This window comes from Dromiciops gliroides, chromosome 5 (genome assembly GCF_019393635.1).
Source record: "Dromiciops gliroides isolate mDroGli1 chromosome 5, mDroGli1.pri, whole genome shotgun sequence".
NCBI classification, from domain to species: Eukaryota; Metazoa; Chordata; class Mammalia; order Microbiotheria; family Microbiotheriidae; genus Dromiciops; species Dromiciops gliroides.
This window is the reverse complement of record NC_057865.1, coordinates 93,296,052-93,321,141: the sequence shown is the minus strand read 5'-3', so window position 1 is coordinate 93,321,141 and position 25,090 is coordinate 93,296,052. Positions and strand designations below refer to the sequence as shown.

Sequence of the window (25,090 nt, the reverse complement as noted above, 5' to 3'; positions counted from 1 at the left end):
AATAATATAATAATGCTTTTACATAACCCATATCTGATTACTTACCACCTGGAGAGGGGGGAGGTGGAAGGATGGATAAAAATTGGAACTCAAAACTATAAATAAAAATGTTCATTGCTTTAAAAAAATAGGTTGTAAGGAAATATACATTAAGGTTCATAACTGTGAATGTAAATGGAATGAGCTCACCAATAAAATAAAAAAAAATAGCAGAATGAATTAGAAAGCAGATTCCAATGACATGTTGTTTACAAGAAGCCCATGTAAAAATGCATAGATTCACACTGAGTTAAAATAATGGGCTTTACCACAATTTATTATGTTTCAGAGGAATTAGGAACAGCAAGGGCAGCAATCAGAATCTCAAAGAAGGCAACAAAATAGATTAAATGAAGAGATGAATAAGAAAACTACATTTTACAGTTGAGGAAACTGAGGAAACAGGGTGAAGTGACTTTTCCAGGGTCATACAGCCAGTAAGTCTGAAGCCAGATTTGAACTCAGGAAATTGAGTCTTACTAATTCTAGGGCCAGCACTCTATCCACTGTGCCACTTAGTTACATTCTTCAAGGCCTACCTAATCCCCAAATATCTGTAAAATGAGCTGTAGAAGAAAATGGCAAATCCCTTCTGTATCTGTGCCAAGAAAACCCTAAATGGCAGCATGAAGAGTCAGACACAACTGAATAACAACTAGAAGGCATTGAGGGGAAAAAGCCCTTGAGGAACTCACCAAATCATCCAGAAACACTGATGATCTTTTTATCACAAATTAGAAGGCTTAGTCATAGTCATACTGCCATGTGAAGGCACCAGAGTTCATTGGTTACGGCCATGCCCTGACGCTTCTGAAACATAAACACTGATTTGGAATGCAAAACTGAAAGTAACACTTCAGATTCCTTTACCAGCCCAGGGGAGAAGACCATTTTTAACTCTCTGAGAGGTGAGTCTGGTTAGGGGCTGAAGAATAACAGGGGAGGAGATGTGAGGAGATTTGTTGTCAGGGGAGGGAACACTGGAAGAAAAGGAGCAGGGATTTCTGGGTTTGGAATTGTGAAAGGAAGGGTGGCTCAGTCTAATGCACATGTTTGACTAATTTGTCTGTATGTCTCTTCCTATTTAATACCTTTCTTTTACTGTACATTAATGAAGGAAATTATCTTTATTACAATGATTTTTAGGGGAAAAAATTATCCTCCATTATTACCCCTCCACTGCATGATTATCTACTACTATACATATTCACCTGTGCCCTAGGCAGATGATAAATATGGATAAAATTTTGGACTAGGAAGACATGACTTCAAGTCCTACCAAAGACATTTACAAGCCATGCTAATTCATACCAACTAAACTCACAAGAGACTTACTGCTAAATTAGAAAAACAATTTCAAATGTAGGATTTCAAATAGTAGGATAGCAAGTACAAATTCTTAGGGCTGACAGTCCCTATGAACATTTCCACTCAGAAGAGCAAATTATAGATCTGCAGGTGTTTGGTTAATATGACATTCGATCAAGAGAAGCAGAAGGTTCTTTTTAAAAAGATTTTTATTGATACCTTCTGTGTTTTCATCACCTAGATTTCCTTGCCCCCAAATCCTCTTTCCCCTCTCCCCTACCAGATAGTAAACCCTTAATATCAAATATGTTTAAAAAAGAAAAAGAGAAAGGAGGAAAGAAATCTATCAAAATCAACTGAGAGATTGGAATAAAAATCCGATATCATATATCATGTTCAATACTTGTGAATCCTGACCTCTGATTTCTCCTTTTCAGGAGAAAATTATTAATCATTACTTCTTGGCATTCTGGCATATCTTTCTTGGCATTCAGATTTGGTTGCTTTTTGTTGGTTGTTATTCCCAGTTATTCTAATGCAATTATTATATACATTGTTTTCCTATTGTTCCTCATTTCCCCTTTGCTTCAGGTTATACATTTTCATGCTTCTCTGGTTTCAATATGACTATTATTTCTTTATTTCTTTTCTTTCTTTTTTTTTTTGCGGGGCAATTGGAGTTAAGTGACTTGCCCAGGGTCCCACAGCTAGTACGTGTCAAGTGTTTGATGCCAGATTTGAACTCAGGTCCTCCTGAATCCAGGGCTGGTGCTTTATCCACTGCACCACCTAGCTGCCCCATGACTATTATTTCTTATGGCACAGTAATATTCCCTTATGTTCATACACATTAGTTTGTTTAGCTATTATTCCATAATTAATGGAAATCTTTTTTATTTCTAGTTCTTTACAACTGTAAAAAATAGTATGATATTCATTAGGGAAATTTCCTTCTGTGATTGCTGGAGAAATTGTCCTTTTTTTCTCTATGGAGATTTCTGTCCAATAATTAGTATGTCATTAGGATCCCACAATTGTTGTTGTCATTTTGTAAACAACCAACAAGAAGATTCTAGAATCTGGTGCTGGAGGTAATCTGAGCCAGCTATCACATGTTATAGATGAGAAAAAAGAGATATGGGAAGGTCAAGTGATTTGCTCAGGGTCATAGAGCTGGTAGGCAACATAGTGCTTGAACCCAGTTTCTTGATTCCAAGTTCAGGTCTTTTCCCATTCTAGCACCTACCCCCATGGAACAATGATGAAGAAACATTAACATATTATTGTCTTTGGTTTCTCTTTTTTAGATTCCTTGTAAACCATCAACCAAACTTTTGTTTGTTTGTGTTTGTTATTTAAAAGTTGTAATCCTGGGGCAGCTAGGTGGCACAGTGGATAGAGCACCAGCCCTGGATTCAGCAGGACCTGAGTTCAAATCTGGCCTCAGACATTTAACACTTACTAGCTGTGTGACCCTGGGCAAGTCACTTGACCCCAATTGCCCAGCAAAAAAAAAGTTGTAATCCCTTTCATTAGTGTAGTAATGGTCCTCAGGACCTGCCAATCTTATTATAATTTTAGGTAATGTTATTGCTATCTCCTGAAGGCTGTAACTATACTGGGTCATTTAGAAACATTGCCCTATTTGAGTATGGTACAGCTGTTTCTATAGCTCTGATGGCTCCTTATTAAAACCTCCCTCTCTCAGTCAAATATTTATTAAGCTCCTACTGTGCTAATCACTGGGGATACAGAAAGAGGCAAAAGACAGTCCCTGATCTCAAGGAGCTTATAATCTAATAAGGGTGACACTTTGAGACACCTCCATTCAGAGTGTTTTCCCCAATATCAGTCTCACAGTTGCTGTTAACATCTCCTTCATACCAATGACTAACCCACTGATTAGTGCCCTCATATAATTTAACCAATTAATATCAATTAGTTTTTACAAAGGAATAATTTATTTTTTATTTTATTTTTAATTTATGGAATAAAACAAGCATTTTATAACAGAGTGTAATAAAAAAGATGATTGCAATGTAACTCCAAATCTATTATGTACAATTTGCTATTCCTTTTAAATATGTAAGAAAGTTACCAAGTAAATTTATTTTTTTTCTTCCTTCCCACACCTCACCTTAGAGATGGCTACCATTAGACACAAGTAGGTATATGTATATGTAAAATTATTCTATACATACTTCTATTTATCAGTTCTTTCGCTGGATGCAGAAAACATCTTTCTTCCTATACACTTTATAGTTAATTTGGGTATTTATTCTGCAAATAAGATTGCTGCTACTATAATACAATGTTCTCCTGGTTCTGCTCATGTTGCTCTTCATTATTTCATGCAAGTTTTTCTGAGATCTTTGAAATCATCATTTCTTATAGCACAGTAGCATTACATAACAATCATATACAACAACTTCTTCATCCATTCCCCAATTGATGAGCATCCCTGCAATTTCCAGGGTTTTTTGCCACCACAAAAAGAGCTGCCATAAACACTCTAGAACATATGGGTGTTTTCCTTTTACCTTAATCATCTTTGGAAATAGACCTAGCAGTAGTATTGATGGGTCAAACAGTTTAATCAGCTTAATCATTCTCTGGACATAATTGCAGGCCACTCTCCAAAATGGTTGTATCAGTTCAAAATTCCACCAATGATGAATTAGTGGCTCAATTTTTCCGCATCCCTCCAACACTTTTAACCTTCCCCATCAATTATTTTAGCTACTCTGGTAGGTGTAAAATGATATCTCAAGGTTGTTTTAATGTGCATCTCTTCAATCAATAATGGCCTGGATCATTTTTTTCATACGACTATAAGTTATTTTGATTTCTTCATTGGAAAACTGACTGTTCATATCCCTTGACCAATTATGAATTGAGGAATGACTCATGTTCTTATAGATTTGATGAAATTCTTTATATGTTTTAGATATGAGATTTTTTTGTGGGGCAATGAGGGTTAAGTGACTTGCCCAGGGTCACATAGCTATTAAGTGTCAGGTGTCTGAGACTGGATTTGAACTCAGGTCCTCCTGAATCCAGGGCCAGTGCATTATCCACTGTGCCACCTAGCTTCCCCTAGATATGAGTTCTTTAACTGAGAAGATGTCTACAAATTTTTTTCTATGATTTTCTACTTTCTTTCTGATCTTGGCTAAATTTGTTTTATTTGTACAAAACCTTTTTAATTTAATGTAGTCAAAATTATCCATTTTATACCTAATTTTTCTCTCTACCTCTTGTTTATTCATAAATCATTCACTGATCCATAAATCTAATAAGTAATATGTCCATGTTGTTCTAATTTTCTTGTAACATCTTTCTTTATATCTAGGTCATATATTCACTTTGACCTAATCTTCATAAGTTGTACAAGATATTGATCAATGTCCAGTTTCTGCCATACTGCTTTCCCGTTTTCCCAATAATTTGTATCAAATAACAAATTCTTATCCTAAAATATTAAGTCTTTATACCTGTCAAATACAAATTCCATTCACATTCAAAGTTATAATTAATATTTGTGAATTTCCTTCCATTTTATTTTTACTCACAATTTTCCTTCTCACCCTCTTTTTACCCTATCCCTGCTACCTTATTTTTTCTCCTTCCCCTATTCTTTATTTTACCTACCCCTCTGAGTCCCTCCACCCTCCCAACCTTAATTCACACACACCTCCAAAAGTCCCCTCATCCTCAACCCCCACCTTCCCAAATACCAATCCATATATTCCTCTAAAAATCCCTCTCTAATCCTATCCCCCAATTTTCTCACATCTCGACACATTCAGAAGATTTCTAAACCTCTTCAATTGTATATGTTTTTTCCTCTCCAACACAGAACCCCTAAGGGTAAGGTTCCAATATTACCAGCCCTCCATCTCCACTCAATTCCTCTGTATTGGTTCTTTCTTTCATGTCCCATTTTTATGACATAATTGCTCCTTTGTACCTTTTCTTTCAAATTTTGTTTTTTAGAATCATTCTATAATACATAATTCACCTCCACCCTTTCTTTCAAACTACCTTAGGAATGACGACACTTTTAAGAACACTGATAACATTTTCATATATAATAAGTAAACAGTTGGACCTTGAGGAGTGCCTTATAATTAGTTTTTATATATAGTCATTATATTTTTCTGGATCTTTTATATTGAATTTTCCATTGAATTCTGGTCTTTTTGTCATAAATACCTGAAAGTCTTTCAGTTTTTCTAATGTCCCTTTTTTACATTCAGGATTATACTCAACTTTTCTAAGTTATTCTTAGATGCACCACAAACTCTTTTGCTCTTTAAAATATAATGCTCCAAGACCTACATTCTTTTTTTGTTTGTTTTTGGTTTTTTTGCGGGGCACTGGGGGTTAAGTGACTTGCCCAGGGTCACACAGCTAGTAAGTGTCAAGTGTCTGAGACTGGATTTGAACTCAGGTACTCCTGAATCCACTGCGCCACCTAGTCACCCCTCAGGACCTACATTCTTTTAGGGTAAAAGCTGCTATGTCTTGTGAAATCCTGACTGCATTTCTGCAATATTTAATTTTGTTTCTTGTTGCTTGCAATATTTTCCTCTTTACCTGAGAGTGTTGAAGCTTGCCTATGATATTCCTGTAAGTTTTCTTCCTGGAATCATTTTCAAATGGTGAAAAGTACATTTTTTTCTACTTCTACTTTACCCTCTTGTTCTAGAACTTCAGTACAATTTTCCTTTAAAATTTCTTGTAATATGGTATCCAGATTCTTATTTTGATCATAGCTTTTGGTTAGTCCAACAATGCATATATTGTTTCTCCTCAATCTGTTCTCCAGATTAGTTGTTTATTAAATGAGATGTTTCAGATTTTCTTCTAATTTTTCTAGTTTTATTATTTCTTGGTGTCATAACATCATTCTATTCCACTTGTTCAATTTTAGTTTTCATGGAGTTATTTTCTTCCTTGAGATTTTGTACCTCTTTCTCTGATTAATTTTCTTTTCATGATTTTCTTGAATTGCTTTTATTTTTTTCTATTTTTTCCTTGATCTCTCTTATTTGATTTTTTAATTCCTTTCAAAGTTATTCCAAGAGTTCTTTTTGGGCTTATGACCATTTGATGTTGTTCTTTGGAGGCAGCAGTGGCTTTTCTTATCCCACTATCTTCTTCTGAATATGAACCCAGATCTTCTTCTACACCAAAGTAGCTATATATGGTTGGGTTCTTTTTCCTTAGCTTACTCATTTTATTTTTATTTTGTTTTTCATGGCTTATTATTTGAATCAGGTTTTTTTCTGGGTTTAATTCTTTAAGTTTATCATGAATACTTCTTTTTTTAATAAAAGTATTTTATTATTTTCCAGTTATATGTAGAGATAGTTTTCAACATTTGTTTTTATAAGATTTCTAATTTCAAATTTTTCTCCCTCCCTCCCCCCCACAAAGACAACAGGTAACCTGATATAGGTTATATATGTACAATAACATTAAACATATTTCTGCATTAGTCATGTTATAAGAGAAGAATCAGAGCAAAAAGAAAAAAACCTCAAAAAAGAAAAACAACAGCACCAAAAACAAAAGAAATAGTATGGTTCAATCAGCATCCATATTCCACAGTTCTTTTCTTTTTCTGGCTTTGGAGAGCCTTTTCCATCATGAGTCCTTTGGAACTTTCTTGTACCGTTGTATTGGTGAGAAGAATCTAGTCTATCACAGTTGATAATACATAATGTTGATGATACTATGTACAATGTTCTGTTTCTGCACATCTCACTCATAATCAGTTCATGAAAGTGCTTCCAGGCTTCTCTGAACACTTCCTGCTCATCATTTCTTACAGCACAATAGAATTCCATTATATTCATATACCACAACTTGTTCAGTCATCCCCCCAATTTAATCAGGTTTTAATCCTGAGTTGGGGGTAATGTTGCCCTAGACCTCAAGTCTTCCTTACTTTTATTTTCTGAATTGTGTTGGGGGCTCAACCTAAGCCACAATTAGGTCCCCAGGCCACTTTTTCCCAAAAATGTGCTTGTTCCCTGAGGTTCTTCCCTCACTGGGTATGCACTTGCTTTTCCTCCTCCACAGACAGCCTGGGATAATTTCTGGTCAGCACTACCAGACCTGTCTTCTAGAAACAGCAGGGGGTCCTTCAATCTTCCCCCACTCAGCCCTCTGCTGATAGATACAAGTTTGTGAGGTAAAATTTCTTGTGGCCATGAGTGAGGTGAAAATTGAGGTGAAATTTCTTGAGACTGTTTATTCAGAAGTTATACCATGAAGTGAGATAATAAAGCATCTCCCTACAACCTAAGGTTATACTTTCCTCTCTGCTACCTTGGTCCCTGAAAAGAGTGGGAGACCACAAAGTATTTGTCCCACCAAGTTCACTTCTGAATGGAAAATGCCTAATAGGCCAAATTGCATCCTTCCTTTCTCACTATCACTCCAACTTTGATCCAATTCTGGCCTTGGTCACTTGGGTCACTCCTCAGGGCCTTGACTAGCTTCAGCTCACATGAACTCCAATTGTTGGATCTCTAGTGTTCTTCCCACCATTCAAATCTCACAGGGTCACAACCATTCTTTTGTCTCTCCAATGTCCCTTCACCTTTCAGCAGGGCCATATACCTGAAGGTTTAATCTAGGTGCCTGATAGGAGAGAGCATCAGATATTCCTCACTCCCTGGAGGCCCACACTAGTTCATCTTATGTGTGTGTGATGTGTGTGTGGCTGGGGGTGGGGGGTGGGGGGGAATGGTAGAAGAAGAAAAAGAGATTGAGTTGCCCCAATGGGAATCTTCTGTATGCATATCTGGTTCTGGCGAAACAGCAAAACAAAAGACACACGGCCATTGGATTAAAAACAGTCATACAATATTTATTCATGTATGTTCTGATTGCATTAGGCTGAGTACACTAAGTATGCTCCCAGGAGCTGGGCTCTTGGTGACCAATCACCTGGGACAATCACAAGGCCCATCTGACAGATTATTTCCCTGCTCCTCTCCCTTAACCACATTTCTTCTTTACTCTGGCATCACCATGATCAGCAGCTTAAGTGCTGATAAGTGAGAAACTAAGTATTGACTTGTCAGTGTCTTCTGCTGCTCCAACATGCCTAGAAAAGTGAGGACTTTTGTGTCCTTAGACTCCTAGGTTTCCTCTTTGGGCTCACTTAGAAAAGGGAAAAGGGGAGGAGGGATCCATAGTCTGTTGATACCAATCAGCAGCTGCTTGATCAGTGAGCACATGGCAGCTAGCTAATAGGTTACAGCCATCTTGCAAAGTATAAGTTGATTTGTTTTTAAATGTAGTAGGTAAACAGGTTTAGTGGAAGGAGAACTAAATCTAAAGATGGGATACCTATAGTAGGTTTAAATCCTTCCTCAGATATTAACTGTATGGGTTACTTTCTAAGTTTCAGTTTCCTCATATGTCAATTGGGGATAATGATTAATGGCTGTATTATGTACCTCACAACATTGTTGAAGGGAAAAGTTTTCAAGTCTTAAAACATTATTAAAATATGAGCTATTTTTATGGGTCTCTGATATTTCAAAAGGCCTCATTTTTAGAATATTCTTTTATATGTCCCTTTATCTCCATGAAAAGATTTGGGAGATACCCTGAGGAAACCAGATTTATTTGGGGCACTTCATGAGGAGGCCTGGGCATTCCTCCATTATTCCTGGAGTAACAGAGAGGAACTACATAATGTTCATCCTTCCTTCCCTAAACCAGGACAATTCTGCCTCACTTTCAAGGTCCAGCTAAAGTCATTTGCTATTTACAAAGTTTTAATGAGTGCATTCTATGAGCACTGTGTTAGACTCTGTGGGAGAATGGGGGTGGGGGGTGGGGGAGGGCCAGTAGGAGACCAAGACAAAAGTCCTCCAGTAGTTTAGAATCTCATGGTGAGAATATGACACAGACATCACTCCAATTTAAGGTAAAATAACAAGGCCTTTGTAAGTAGCACAGCAAACACATAGATGAGTTCGGAGGAGGGGAGATCATCCCCACTTAGGATGATTTAGAAAGGCTTCATGAAAGATGTTGTCCTTATTTATCATCCTTGCCCCTGAAATTCCTCATATTTATAATCTATGCCAAACAGTTCAATTTATTTTATCTATATTAGTCTTATTTCCCCAAGTAGACTGTCAGCTTCTTGTGGTCAAGGGACATTTCCCATATTTCATTTACATGTTCTTCAGGGCTAGCCATAGTTATGGGAAGATGGGTATGTGATGTTTAAAATCTAAATGTGCAGTCGCCTTAAATTAGAAGCTTTACCACCAATCTTTGGGCATTAAGCATTTATTAAAGCATACCAGGTATTCATGTGGAGTTCAGAAAGTTAAGAAAAGGCCTACCTAGCCTAGAGTTCCAGCCTGATCAGGATCTTCCTCAAGTCCTCCAACACAAGTCTGTTTCAACCATGAACTGCTCTCAAAGTGAGTGTGAAAGCTTTTTATAGGTCTGGAGCAGAGGCGATCTTTACACACTGCTTCAAGCTGATTGGTTAGTGTCATCCAAATCCATTGGTTCACTGGACTTGAAGGTGGTCTCCTGTTGAGTTCAAAGTCCTTAGCTTCTGAGAAAAATACCTCCTTAAGGGCCACCTAGGTGTGGTTACAATCTAATTAACTTGAAGTAGGCTAATCAGCAAAGTCAATCACTCTCACTTAATTCAATCGGTTTAGATTAATCTCCAGGTGAGCCTTTGAGTATCTGTCAAATCCCATTATTTTCTCACTGGTACATAGCAGGTACTAAATAAAAATTTACTGATTAAGTGTTAGTATTTCTATTAATGTCAAAACAAATGCAAATGTGTATTTGTCTTTGTTTCTCCTCTTTCCCACTCCCAGCTTTGGTACCTCCCCACTGTTTAAAGATGGGATCAAGCTCAAGTTCATCTGCCAGTTCAGTGAGTATCATTTTCCTCAGTTCCTCCTACTCCTGTGATTAAAAATCATAGATAGACTTCACAGAGGCATTGAATGCCTAGGCCACTAGAGAGAGTCTAAAGTTACTTTGTTTCTTTCCTTTCTCCATTTGACATCTACATGTCCCAGAGAAATGGAGGTTACCTTTTGGAGCTCCATAGAGACATTGGAGCAGTTTCATTTCTGGGTCTCCCCCACATCATGGCAAGGGCATATTTGCATGAAAGTAACCTAATCAAGCCTACTTCACTGGGTAGAAAATGTTTCCTAAACACCACATTTAATGGCCCAAGAATAACTTTCTGACAACACTTTAGTATTATTATGCTAAGGAAACCACAAAAATTAAGACACAGGGGTTGCTAGTGACTCTCCACCTCCCATTTTGTGCTTTTCCCCCTAAAGTGCCTCCTTTTGTGCTTTGTGACTCTCCCTGGAGGAGACAAGACCTCCCAGTAAGGAGCCCCACAAAATAGGCTGATCTTCCCCCTAGATTTTGCCTTCCTCTCTTGTCTGTTATCCACTTACCCATCACTCCTCCCACAAGCCAGCAGATCATCTTATCAGTTTATCAAATCTAAGGCATTAATGGCTGATAATGACTTAATGAGATTCCCCTTTTCAAAAATATCCTTTGAATTTTAACCATCTTCCAATGCCTTAAGCTAGAGAAATGAATGAAGTGGGATATATCTTGGGGCTTTATGAACCCCTTTCCTCCTCCCTTCAAAAAAGGAAATTGTACCATTAAGGAAACTCCTAGGTCTATAAGTCTTCTAAGTCTAGCATAGGATAAGGGGACAGAAAAGGGGCTCAAGAAGAGGACACATGTAAAAGGACAGTGCTGGATGGCTGTACATTTAAGTCACTGATTTATAAACTGTTAAGACTGGAAGGGACATTAGGAGTCATGTTGTCCAATCCCTTCAGTAAAGATATGATGAATCTGAGACCCAGGGAGCAGAAGCATGTGCACAAGTGACTGTGGTATGAGGCTGTATATGACAGCTTCCAGATGAGTTGTTCAAAGTGCCATGCAGTGACCTTGCCATTACCCTCCAATGTTCCATGTCTATGTTTATAAATTCTAAGATTCCCTTATTTTATCACACATATTATTCTACCTTCCCTTCTGCCTTGCAACTCCAAACCCTGTTCTTTATCTTCACTGTGACCACCACCAAACCCCAATCCCTATAGCCTTCAGTTCTCTCCCAGGCCATCATTCCTGCACTGGTTGCACTCTCCTCCCTTTCCCATGCAGAACCATTGGTGAACCAGTTCAATTATACACTGTCCTCTTTTTTGAGTCCCTTGTTCCCTTTTCCTATTGTCCATCTTGCCCTGCCAAGCCTCAGCCTTATATTACTTCTAATCTTGTGCTGTTGAAAGAACCAGGAGAAAACCTAAAACCATGCTGACTGGGTTTATGTTATATATTCTCAACTGGGAACTCACTACAAGACAATTTTCTCATACCCCTCCCCCAATAAACCTTTCATGCCTCCTTAAATCTTTTGACTCTCTCTCCATAGATCTTCACCTATTTCATGCACATTAAAAATAGCTATCCCTTAAGACTCTCTGATAGGCTCTCTTCTCTCTCTCTCTGTCTCTCTCTGTCTCTCTGTCTCTCTCTGTCTCTGTCTCTCTCTGTCTCTGTCTCTCTCTGTCTCTCTCTGTCTCTGTCTCTCTGTCTCTCTGTCTCTCTCTGTCTCTGTCTCTGTCTCTGTCTCTCTCTGTCTCTCTCTCTCTCTCTGTCTCTCTCTCTCTCTCTCTCTCTCTCTCTCTATATATATATATATATATAATTTGACCTAATCTCATTACCTTTCATGGATTCAATTATCACATCTTTGCTGATGATTCCCAGATCTACTTATCCAGCCTTAACCTCTTTCTTAACCTCCAGTCTGACATTTTCATCTTTCTAATGGAGATCTTGAACTTGGCATCTTATAGAAATCATAAATCTATTGTGTCCAAAACTGAACTCATCCTTTACCTTCAAGCTTTCCTCTCATCCTAATTTTCCTGTTACTGTCTGGGGTAGTAACACCTTTCCTGTCACCCAGACTTGCACACTAAGTGTCATTTTTTACTCCTCACTTTATGCGCCCCCACATCCAATCTGTTGCCAAATCTGGTTATTTCTAGTTGCATAGCATCTCTTGTAAATAAATATGCCTAATTCTCTCCTCTGACACTGCCATCACCCTGGTGCAAGCCATCATGGCCTCACCTAGGACTATTGCAATAGCTTTCTTGTCAGTCTCCATATCTGTATGTCCCATGTCTCTCCCTGCTTCAGTCCATCCTCCACTCAGATGTCAAATTAATCTTTTTAAAGTGTAGGTCTGACCATATCATCCCCCATCCAATTAAATCCAGTGTCTCTCTATCACCTCAAGGATCAAATACATAATCCTCTGTTTGTTGTTTAAAGCCCTTTATAACCTATTCCTTTTCCACCTTTCCAGTCTTCCTGCATCTCCCTCCCCTCCACATCCTCTGTGATACAGTAACACTGACTTCCTTTCTGTTCCTCCCACAAACACCACCTTCAGATTCCAAGCATTTTCACTGGCTGATCCTCATGTGCAGAATTTTTCCATCCCTATCTTTCTCTCTTGCCCTCCCTGGCTTCCTTCAAATTGAAGTTAAAATTCAAACTTCTACAAGAAACTTTTTTTCAGTCTACCATAATCTTTGCTTTTTCCCCTCTGGTGATTATGTACAATTTATGCTCTCTATAGCTTGGCAGTATATAGCTGTTTTCATGTTCTCTCTTTCTCTCTTTACACTGTGAGATCATACAGAGCATGCTCTAATTTTCATTTTTCTTTTTCTTTTCCTCTCTTTTAAATTTTTTTAATATATAGAATGAAACAAGCATTCCCACAACATAGTACAATAAAAAGGTGACTGTACATGAAATTGCAAATCTGTCATGTACAACTTGCTATTCCCTTTGAACAAAAAATAAAATTATCACACAATTTCCTTTTTTCTTCCCTCCTCTCCACCCTACAGATGGCAACTATTAGACACAAATAGGTGTGTATATATGCAAAATTATGCTATACATACTTTTAGTTACCAATTCTCTCTCTGAATACAGATAGTGTCTTTCTGCATAAGTCCTTTATAGTTAATTTGGATATTTATAATGGACAAAATAATTTATTTGCTCAATATTAAAGATTGTTGTTACTGTATACAATGTTCTTCTGGTTCTACTCATTTTGCTCTTTGTTATTTCAAATCTTTGCTTGTCTAAAGTCTTTGAGTTCATCATTTTTTATAGCACAGTAGTATTCCATAACAATCATATACCACAACTTGTTCAGCCATTCCCCAACTGACGGGTATCCCTACAATTTCCAGTTCTTTGCCACCACAAAGAGAGCTGCTATAACCATTTTAGAACATAAAGGTTCTTTTTCTTTTCCCCGAATCATCTTTGGAAATAGACCAAGTAGTGGTATTGCTGGGTCAAAGGGTATATATATAGGTAGTTTAATAACTCTTTGGGCATAATTTCAGCCTATTCTCCAAAATAGCTAGAACAGTTCAAAATGCCACCAATAATGAATTAGTGTTTCAATTTTTCCATATCCACTTTAATATTCATCACTTTCCCCTTTTATCATTTTAGCCAATCTGATAGGTATAAAATGATATTTCAAAGTTATTTTAATCTATATTTCTCTAATCAATAATGATTTAGAGAACTTTTAATATAACTATAAATTGTTCTGATTTTTTTTATTGGATAACTACCTATTTATATCCTTTGACCATTTATCAATTGGGGAGTGACTTATATTCTTATAAATTTACCAAAATTCTTTATATATTTTAAAATGAGACTTTCCACTTTTCTCCTTTCCCTCTAATCTTTGCTATATTTGTTTTATTTGTAAATAACCTTTCTAATTTAATATAATCAAAATTATACATTTTACACCTAACCTTGCTCTTTATCTCTTGTTCATAAATTGTTCACCTATTCATAATATGTTCTAAATTCTAATTGTCTTGTAAGATCTCTCTTTCTATCTACTTCATGTATCCATTTTGACGTTATTTTTGTAAATGGTGTGAGATATTGTTCTATCAGTTTCTATCAGACTGCTTTTTAGTTTTCCAAACAATTTTTATGAAATAATGATTTTTGTCCTAAAATTTTATGATTTTGCACTTGTCAAATACAAGGTTATCGTATTTTTTGCTATTATAAACTGTATGTGTACATTGATCTACAAGTATGTATGTTCCATTGATCTACAATTCTGTTTCTTAGCCAGTACCAGATAGTTTTTAAAATTACTGCTTAATTATACAGTTTAAGATCTAGTATAGCTAAACCTCCTTCCTTTACACTTCTTTTCATTATTTCCTTTGATATTCTTGACTTTTTGTTTTTCCAAATGGATGAAGTTATTATTTTTTCTAATTCAGTAAAACAACTTTTGATAATCTAATTGATATGGCATTGAATATATAAATTAGTTTGGGTAAAATCGTCATTTTTATTATATTGGACCTGTCTACTGATGAACAATTAATATCTCTCCAATTACTTTATTTATTTATTTAAAGTTTTGAGTTCAAATTTTTACCCCTCTCATTCTCTCCCTCCCCACCCTCCCCAAAGTTGCAAGCAATCCGCATAGGTTATACATGTGCAATTATGTAAAACATTACCATATTAGTCATTTTACATAAAAAGACTAAAATTTTAAAGAAGAGAGAAAGTGCAAAATATCATGCTTCAGTCTGTGTTCAGTCAATATCAGTTCTTTCTCTGGAGATTGATACTATGCTTCATCATTAGTCCTTTGGAAATGTCTTGGATTATTGTATTGCTGAGAGTAGCTAAGCCATTCACAATAGCTCATAGAATAATACTGCTGTCCCTGTGCACAGTCCTCCTGGTTCTGCTCACTTCATTATACATCAGTTCATATGAATCTTTCCATGTTTTTTCTGAAATCATCCTGCTTGTCATTTCTTATAGCACAATAATATTCAATTACAGTCATATACCACAGCTGTTCAGTCATTCCCCAATTGATGGACATTCCTTTGATTTCCAATTCTTAGCTACCACAAAGAGTTGATATAAATAGATGATAGATAGATAGATAGATAATGATATAGGTATAAATATAGGTATATAGATATTTATTTGTTTATTTATTTTCCCTTTCTCCCAGTACATTCTTCTCTAACCCCTTAATTTTATTATTTTCACATAATATCCCTTCAAATTCAACCCATACCCATGCCCTCTGTCCATATATGTGCTTTCCAACTGTCCTAATAATGAGAAAGTTCTTAAGAGTTAGAAGTATCATCATCCCATGTAGGTATGTAAACTGTTTAACCTTTTAAAATGCCTTATGATTTCTTTTCCCAGTTTACCTTTTTAAGATTCTCTTGAGTATTATATTTGAAAGTCAAATTTTCTAATAAGGTCAGGTCTTTTCATCAAGAATGCCTGAAAGTCCTCTCTTTCATTGAATGCCTATTTTTTCCCTAGAAGGATTATACACAGTTTTGCTGGGAAGGTGATTCCTGGTTATAATCCTAGTTCCTTTACCTTCCAGAATATCATGTTACAAGCCCTCCAGTCCTTTAATGTAGAAACTGCTAAATCTTGCATGATCCTAACTGTGGCTCCATGGTACTTGAATGGTTTCACTCTGGCTGCTTACAATATTTTCTCCTTGACCTGGGAGCTTTGGAATTTGACTATAAAAGTCCTGGGAGTTTTCATTTTGGGATCTATTTCAGGAGGTAATCAAGGGATTCTTTCAATTTCTATTTTACCCTCTGGTTCTAGAATATCAGGGCAATTTTCCTAGATAATTTTTGGAAGATGATGTCTAGGCTCTTTTTTTGTGGGGCAGTGGGGGTTAAGTGACTTACCCAGAATCACACAGCTAGTAAGTGTCAAGTGTCTAAGGCTGGATTTGAACTCAGGTCCTCTTAAATCCAGGGCTGGTGCTTTATCCACTGTGCCACCTAGCTGCCCCTCTAGACTCTTTTTTTTGATCATGGCTTTTGTTCATGGGAGTCCAATAATTTTTATATTATATCTCCTGCATCTATTTTCCAGTTAAGTTGCTTTTCCAATAAGATATTTCACATTGCCTTCTATTATTTTCATTCTTTAGGTTTTGTTTTATTGTTTCCTGATTTCTTATAAAATCATTAGCTTCCACTTGCTCAAATACTAATTTTTAGAGAGTTATTTTCTTCAGTGAGCTTTTTCATTTGTACCTCCTTTTCCATTTGACTAATTCAGCTTTTCAAGGCATTCTTTTCCTCATTGACTTTTTGTACCTCTTTTACCATTTGGGTTAGTCTTTTTTTAAAATGTGTTATTTTCTTTATTGTTTTTTGTGTCTCCTTTATCAAGCTGTTGGCTTTTTTCCCATGATTTTCTTGCATCACTTTCCCTTCCCATTTTTCCCTCTACCATCTCTTACTTATCCTTCTTTTATTTTGTTTGTTGTTTTTTATTTGTTTGTTTGTTGGGGTTTTTTGTGCAGGGCTAGATCGAGGGTTAAAGTGACTTGCCACAGAGTCCACACAGCTAGTAAGTGTCAAGTGTCTGAGGCCAGATTTGAACTCAGGACTTCCTGAATCCAGGGACAGTGCTTTATTCACTACGCCACCTCACTGCCCCCTCTTACTTTATTTTCAAAGTCCTTTTTGAGTCCCTCCATGGCCTGAGACCAATTAATATTTTTCTTAGAAACTTTGAATGTAGGAGCTTTGACTTTGTTATCTTCTTCTGAGAGTGTGTTTTGATCTTCCTTGTCACCATAGTAACTTTCTATGGTCAGAATTTTTTCTCTTTGCTCATTTCCCCAACCTATTTCTTGACTTTTAATTCTTTGTTCAAGTAGGGCTCTGCTTCCAGGGTGTAGGGTGCACTCTCCCAAGCTTCAGGGGGTTTGTGCAGCTGTTTTCAGAGATATTTTTAGGACCTATAAGTTTTCAGTTCTTAAAAGGTGATATGATCTAAGGAGACTTCCCGGTTTGTGCTTTGGTGATAAGTCACTACACATATGCTTTTCTGCCCTGGAACTGTGAATAGTCCCAGCTCCACTGTGGCCACAAGCTCTTGTGTGCTAGTGCTCTTCCCTGCCTTGGGATTTCCACCCAGGACTGGGACCTGGATCCAAATATGGTCAAAGCAACAGAGTCCTGCCTCAGTGCTAGCAAATAGACTCCTGTAATCTTCTTCTGGTCAATTGTTTGACCGCCTTACCTTCTGTGGCCTAAGGGTTCCAGAAGCAGTTGCTGCCACTGCTCCCAAGTGACTCCCAAGGCCTGCTCCTAGTTTATTGGGTTTGGGTCTGTCCTGGATGTCTCACCTTTAATTTTTAAGCTTTCCAGTTTAGTGTTTAATCTGTTTTTTTTTCTTTTTATCCCCAGTGCTGAGCACAGTGTCTATCATATAGTACATATTTAACAAATGCTTGTTGACTGATAAAATTCTGTAGTGCTTCAGACGAGGAAGAAGTCACTTCTAGGTAGGATGATCAGGAAAAGTTTCAAGGAGGAGGTAGGTTTTGAGATTAGACTTGAAGCATGGGTAGGATTTGATAAGGAAAAATTGAGGAGTACATTCTAGGTGGGGGGGAAAGGGTAGGAGAAAATACTTCAAGACTCAAATAATCTTGGGAAATGGTCATTTTATGTGGACTATAGAGTATGGAGGGATTAGTGGAAAAGTAAACCATAGAGGCTGGTTACAATGAACTTCTGTAGAGCCTTGAATGTATGGCTGAGGTAGATAGATGGTACCATAGTTTGTTGTTAATGTGTGGGTTTTGTTTGGGTGGTGTTTTTTTTTTCCATGACTATATCATGTTCAAACTTGTGCATTAGGACAATTGATCAACTAGCTCTGTGAAGAATGGATTAGAGAGGAGACAGACTAGTGGTGGGGAGTTGTCATTTTTTCTCTACAGATAACAATTTCCTTCATAGGTCCAAGTCTTTCCATGTTTTTCTAAATCAACCAGTTTATCATTTTTATGCCACAGAATTATTCCATTACAGTCTCATACCACAACTTGTGTAGCCATTTCCCATTTGAAGGGCATCTGTTATTTTAGCCAGTCTGATAGATGTAGGATGACACCTCAAAGTTGTTTTAATTTGCATTTCTGTAATCAGTAATGATTTAGACCATTTTTCACATATATCTATTTCTCATTTCTTCATCAAAAATCTGCCTATGCATATTCCTTGACCATTTATCAATTAGGGTATGACTTGTATTCTTATAAATTTGATAAAGTTCTTTATATATTTAAGAAATAAGACCATTTTCTGAGATAATGTCTATGAAAGGATGTTTCTCAATTTTCTGCTTTCCTTCTAATCTTGGCTATATTTGGTTTTATTTATAGAAGCATGTTTTAATTTAAAATAATCATAATTATCCATTTTACATTTCAACGATGCTTTCTGCCTCTTGATTCTTCATATATTATTCTCCTATGCATGATTCTGATTGATAATAATTTCTATCTTTTAATTTTCTTGTGATATCTAGCTTTTTATCTAGGCCATGTATCCACTTTGTCTTGATACATGGTTGAATATATGGGACTATGCCCAATTCCTGCCTGACTACTTTCCAGACACTTTTCACCAAATAATGAACTCTTATCCCAATAGCCAAAATCTTAACATTTGTCCAAAATTAAAGTTACTATAGTCCTTTATTGAAGAAATAGATTAATTAGGTAAAATTGTCATTTTTATTATATTGGCTTTGCCTACTCACAATCAATGAATATTTCTCTTTTTTTTAAATTTGGCTTTATTTTTATAAAGAGTATTTTATATTTACATTCATGTAGTTCCTGTGTTTGTTTTGGCAGGTATACTCTCAGGTATTTTATACCAACTAGTTATTTTAAATGGTCTAAAAATATTAAATAATATTAGTGAAACCTATTATAATTTCCCTATTTTTCTCTTTTAATTAATTCTATCTTAGCTTTAACTTTGCTTAAGATCATGATTACTTCCTCTGCCTTTTTTTTACATAATAAATTCTGTTCCATTTTTATTGTTTCCTGAAAGCAATATATTGTGGAATTCAGATTTTTTTATCCCTTCTGATATAAATTTCCACTAATGAGTAAATTTATCCCATTCATATTCAAAGCTATAAATACTTGTGTTTCCCTCCATCCTATTTTTCTCCTCACTATGCTTCTTACCCTATCCCTTCTCACTCATCTAATTTAGTTATGCTACCTTTCCTTCTTACTCCTTAATCTACCCACTCCTCTAATAGTCCCTGCCTTAAACTCTTTTCCCACCCTCTAACTCAATGCACCTATCTTTCTAAGAGTTCCTCCCTTATCCCTTGTCCCTCTTAATTCTGAATCTATAAATTTCTAAAACTCCCTCCATTATCCTATCTCCTCACCCCTTTATTTGTTTCTAAATTTAGAAGACTTTTATACCCTTCTAGATGTTTCTCTCTTTAACCCATTTCAGATGAGAGTAAATTTCCAGCTCTACCAGCTTTACCCACTCCCCAGCTCACATCTTCTGTATTAATTCTTCCTTTCATGCCTCAGTTATATGAGATATTATTCCTTTTTCTCTTTCAGTATGTAGTTTAATTTTTAGAATCACCCCCATCATACACAGTTCAGCCCATTTTTCTTTCAAACAACCCAAAAAAATGATGATACTCATAAGAGTACTAATAACATTTTTATTATATGTGAACAGTTTGACCTTATCAAGTCCCTTATTATTGGTCTTTAATGTTTACCTTATATTTCTCCTGAATCTTATATGTCAGATTTTCCATTAAGTTCTGCTCTTTTTGTCACAAATACATGAAAATCTTTCATTATTAAATGTCCATTTTTTTTCATTCAGGATTCTACTTTGCTGGATAAGTTACCCTTGTTCATAATGCCAACTCTTTTGATCTATGAAATATAGTGTTCCAAGACCTATAATCCTTCAATGTAAAACCTGCTAGGTCTTGTGTAATTCTTATTATAGCTCTACAATATTTAAATTGTTTTTTCTTATTACTTGCAATATTTTTTCCTTAACCTGGGAGCTATGAAACTTGGCTATAATATTCCTATAAATTTTCCTCCTGGGACCTCTTTCAGGTAGTGATTGGTGGATGTTTTGCCCTCTCATTCTAAAACTTCAGGGTAATTTTCCTCTATAATTTCTTGTAATATTGTATCAAGATTCTTTCTTTTAGTCATAACTTTTAGGTAATCCTACAATTCTTTTATTGCCTCGCCTCAATTTATTCTCCAGATAGTTCACATTATCTTCTCTTTTTTCATTCTTTTTACTTTGTTTTACTATTTCTTAGTGTCTTATAATATCATTAGCTTCCCCTTGCCTATATAAAGGCAAAAAGTTCTGATTGATACACATAGAAGAAATGGGTTTTATGCCACTTCAGCTTTTTCCCATGTCCAAGTACACTTGCACAAGGGTATCTCCAGACCATCATTTCCTGCAGGGTGCTTGGTCATGTACCTGAAGTTCAAGCAAGATTTATACAGAAGTCACTGAGGCTAACTTTGAACAACTAAATTGTTAAGGAGATTGCAAGTTCCTCGAGGGCAAGGACTATTTCATTTTTGCCTTGCATCCTCAGCACTGAACTCATAGAGCTTTCTCCTGAAGATGCTACATTATTAAGCTGCTTGGCACCTTCTCTAAATCTAGCTGTTCATTCTACCTCATCTTGAAAGACTTGGCAGAGCAGAGGAAGGAGTATACGCCAGCTCCTCAGTGATATTTTCAAAGCTTTTCTGTCTTATCATCACTTAGAAAACACCTTTCCTCTATGGCAGTTCACTTCATCCTTGTCCAGATCTTTGTGGTTGTGTCTTCCATGGAGATCTCTCTCTCTCTCTCTCTCTCTCTCTCTCTCTCTCTCTCTCTCTCTCTCTCTCTCTCTCTCTCTCTCTCCAGTGTCCAGACTTATAGGTTTCTTCCCCCCCCTCAACCTTCAACTCCTTCTAATTCAATGGAATCCTATGTCATGAACCTCCTAAACTCCCATAAGTTCTGCTTCCATTCTAAGAGAGCAATAACCGCTCTCTTTTTTCTCCATACCTACCATTTAACTAAATTTGTTCCATGTACCAGAAATCCTAGTTATGATTCTAATGTAATACTTTCATCTCTGGAGGAACACAAAGACCTTCTTACTATTTAGTCTTCCCTTGTTTAGATTCTATGTAAACCAATGAGTAATCATTAATATCCATTTTGCAAATTAAAAGGGTGCTTTTTCTTAATGCAGTGGATAGAGAGGTCATATACATATAAGAGGAAAAGATCTAAGTCATGGAGCAATCCCTGCTCCAAATGGGCAGGCTTAGCCTTAGGGCCATACCTGGCAAGGGCCACATGTGGAATTCTCTTTCTTTTGCCTGTTGTAATCTAGTCAATCTTTCTAGGCCTAATTCATGTCATACATTTGTTGTTTACAAATAACGTGCAAAGAACTGTGTGAGACTCAGTGGAAGTATGGAGCTGGGAAACACAGGCCATCAGGACACAGGTCCTGCCTCAATGGACTCTGAATCTAGCACTGGGAATATAGGATATACCCTGAAGACTACAAGAAAAGTTCAAATAGATGCCCTACAAGGCAGACAACATAGGGTATAGAAATCAGAGAACACAGCTTCTGAACCCAGGTTTCTGACCCTAAGCCTCACAATCAATCTATAGCAGTTCCCCAAGAAGTAGATAACCAAGCTTCTTATAAATTAAAACCATTAAACATAAAAATTAAATGAAGGACTAAGTGGGATAGAGATGGGAACTAGACCTGTGACTTCATTGGCAAAGTCAATTCTTTATGAAGTCAACAGACATTTATTAAGTACTTACTGTGTGCCAGACATTGGGCTTAGTGCCAGGGATACAAAGAAAAGCAAAATCAGCACCTGCTCTCAAGGAGCTCACCATCTACTGGGGGAGAAAACAAGCAACTGGTCAAATGATCTATAAAGTATAAATTGGAGATCCTCTCAGCAGAAAGGCTGGGAAAGAGTGGGATTTTAGTAAGGAAGCTAGGAAAAGCTATAGATGAAGAGAGAGAAAATTCCAGGAATGAGGGACAGCCAGTGAAAATACAGAGGTGGGAGATAGAGTGTTTTTTGTAAAGAATATCAAGGAAGCCAGTGTCAATGGATTGCTGAGAGGATTAAGGTTTAAAAAGGGTGAAAAAGTAGGAAGGCGCCAGGTTTTAAAGGACTTCAAATACCGAAGAGAGAAAATTTGATTTGTTACTAGAAGCAATAGGAAGCAACTGGAATTTTTTGAGTAAGGGAGAAGCTGATAGAGTCAGACTTGTGTTGTAGGACAATCACTGTGACAACTGAGTGGAGAATGGGGTGCTGAGAGACTTGAAGTAGGGAGGGGAGAATGGTCAATACTGCAACCCTGCATTGAGGAAACTCTCTCTACCAATGCAAATTAGCACTTTGTATCTCGCAATCTTAAAGTTTTGCCTTGAGAACTACCAGTTTAAGTAATTTGCTTAGGGTCATCCAGAGAGTTTGTGTCAAAGATGGACAGGGCTAGAACCTAGGTTATCCTGACTCCAAGGCCAGCTCTCTATCCTCTACACTACATTGTCTCTTTCAAATAACAAGGCTATAAATAAATGACATGGTAAGTTTTGAAAGAAAATAAAGTTTTCTGTACAGTTGATGTCTTTTTAACTAATCTTTTAAAGATAGAGTTATGCCAATCACTATACATCCATTCACAGACCTAATTAAAAAAGTTTTTTTTTTAATTTTAACTCAGTCTACTTCTTTTAACATTGATTTAAAAGTCAACCCTAGATGTGTACAACTCTGGAGTTTTGGGACTTTTAGCCATACTGGGATCAAAAGACCTTGCAAATGACTGTCTTGTTTTCAACAACTTCTATTCATTCTGTAGTTCCCTCTCATATTTCTTAACTATTATATAAGAATTCTGAATTGGTCAAATTTCTCTCCACAGTCCTCTGCTTATCAGGCCAATACTCTAAGGATTGTACTTGTTGGGAAAACTGGAAATGGGAAAAGTGCAACAGGGAACACCATCCTTGGGGAGAAAGTTTTTGAATCTAAAATTTCAGCGCATGCTGTGACCAAGAGCTGTCAAAAAGGAGTTGGAACCTGGAAAGGGAAAAACCTTATAGTTGTTGACACACCTGGACTGTTTGACACAAAGAACAGCCTAGAAACCACTTGCAATGAGATCAGTCGCTGTGTCATCTATTCCTGCCCAGGGCCACATGCCATTATTCTGGTTCTGCAACTAGATCGAGATACTACTGAAGGAAAACATACTGTCTCTTTGATTAAGGCACTCTTCGGGAAATCAGCCATGGACTACATGGTCATCTTGTTCACTCGGAAAGATGACTTGAAAAATATGACAGTAGGTGACTTTGTAAACGAGTCTAAGAACCTCCAAAGTCTCGTCCAAGAGTGTAGTGGTAGATGCTGTGCCTTTAACAACCATGCTAAGGGCAATGAAAGAGAAGTTCAGATGAATGAGCTGCTGCACATGATTGAGAAGATGGTGCAGAATAATAAGGGGAAATATTTTTCAGATAAGATATACCAGAAAACTAATGAGTCACTGAAAAGAAGACAAAGTACCCTGATGAAAATCTACACTGAAGAAAGAGACAATGAACTGAAAATTATAAATCTAGAATATGCTAACATAGGTCCTCTGACAGAAGAGCAAGAAAAGGAAAAGCAAGGAAAAAAAAGACAGGTAGAGAGGATATATGAAGAAAAAATGAAAAATGTAAACTCAGAGGCTGAGAAGCCTATGTTTGAAGATATTATTCAGTTTATTATGGATGTGGTTTCTAAAATTTCTGGTTGGTTAAGCAAATAATGGTCTGCCTGGTTGGGTTTTATTTGCTTTCAGTTAATATCTTCATAAATGTTAATATCCTGGATGTACAGAATTATAAACTTATAAATGGATAGAATTAGGTCTAATTTCCTCCCTGCCACTAAAAGATAAGGAATTTTCAGGCCAAGCAACACTCTATCTTGGGGGTAGAGCCCAACTAGAGATTTCCTACATTATGCCTCCCACAATTGAATTCCCCACTTGTTTTATCTGAGCCTTCATTTACCAAGTGCCTAGAGAGCTGGGGCCCAAGTATAGAGTCTGAGGCTCTGCCACTTCAAATATTTTATAGAAGCAGGTATTTAATTGGTAATGAATAATTGCATAAATAAATAAGAATTGTGGCTCTTTAAGCATGGGAGAAATGTCTACAGAGGGAGGAGGACCAGGGGTTAGTGATGGTTTGTTCATTTGCTTTTAGGTCCTACCATCATAGAGGTCAAATTGTTCCCTGGGCAGCTTCCTGACTCTGTACTTTCCTGAGTCTGATTCTCCTGGATTCCCAGATGGTGTTGGTCTCCCATGTTTATTAATTCTTTTCATGTATCACCTGCACACTTAACAAATAAACAAAAGCTATTCTCCTTCCTCCTAAACACTCAGCCCTAACATTCATTTCATTTTTGCATCTGTTCAGTTGCTATGATCCAGAGATTTCTGTCCATTGATTTAGCCTGTGCAGAATGTAAACTCTTCATTAGAATGGATTGTTTCATTTATTATATTTGTACTCACAGTTCCAGAATTGTCTACCATATATCAAATAAATGATGATTGTTGAGCTCAGTCAAGTAGTTTCATTGACATGG

The 25,090-nt window shown here is 36.7% G+C and overlaps 1 protein-coding gene across 1 annotated transcript; it reads left to right on the top strand.

The window, feature by feature from the left end:
• Positions 1-838: 838 nt before the first annotated feature.
• Positions 839-25,067, top strand: LOC122729386 (GTPase IMAP family member 7-like). Its single transcript, XM_043968240.1, has 3 exons — positions 839-947; positions 10,227-10,285; positions 23,367-25,067. The coding sequence occupies exons 2-3, from the start codon at positions 10,253-10,255 to the stop codon at positions 24,258-24,260; spliced, it is 927 nt and encodes a 308-aa protein (XP_043824175.1). The 5' UTR covers positions 839-947; positions 10,227-10,252; the 3' UTR covers positions 24,261-25,067.
• Positions 25,068-25,090: the final 23 nt, after the last annotated feature.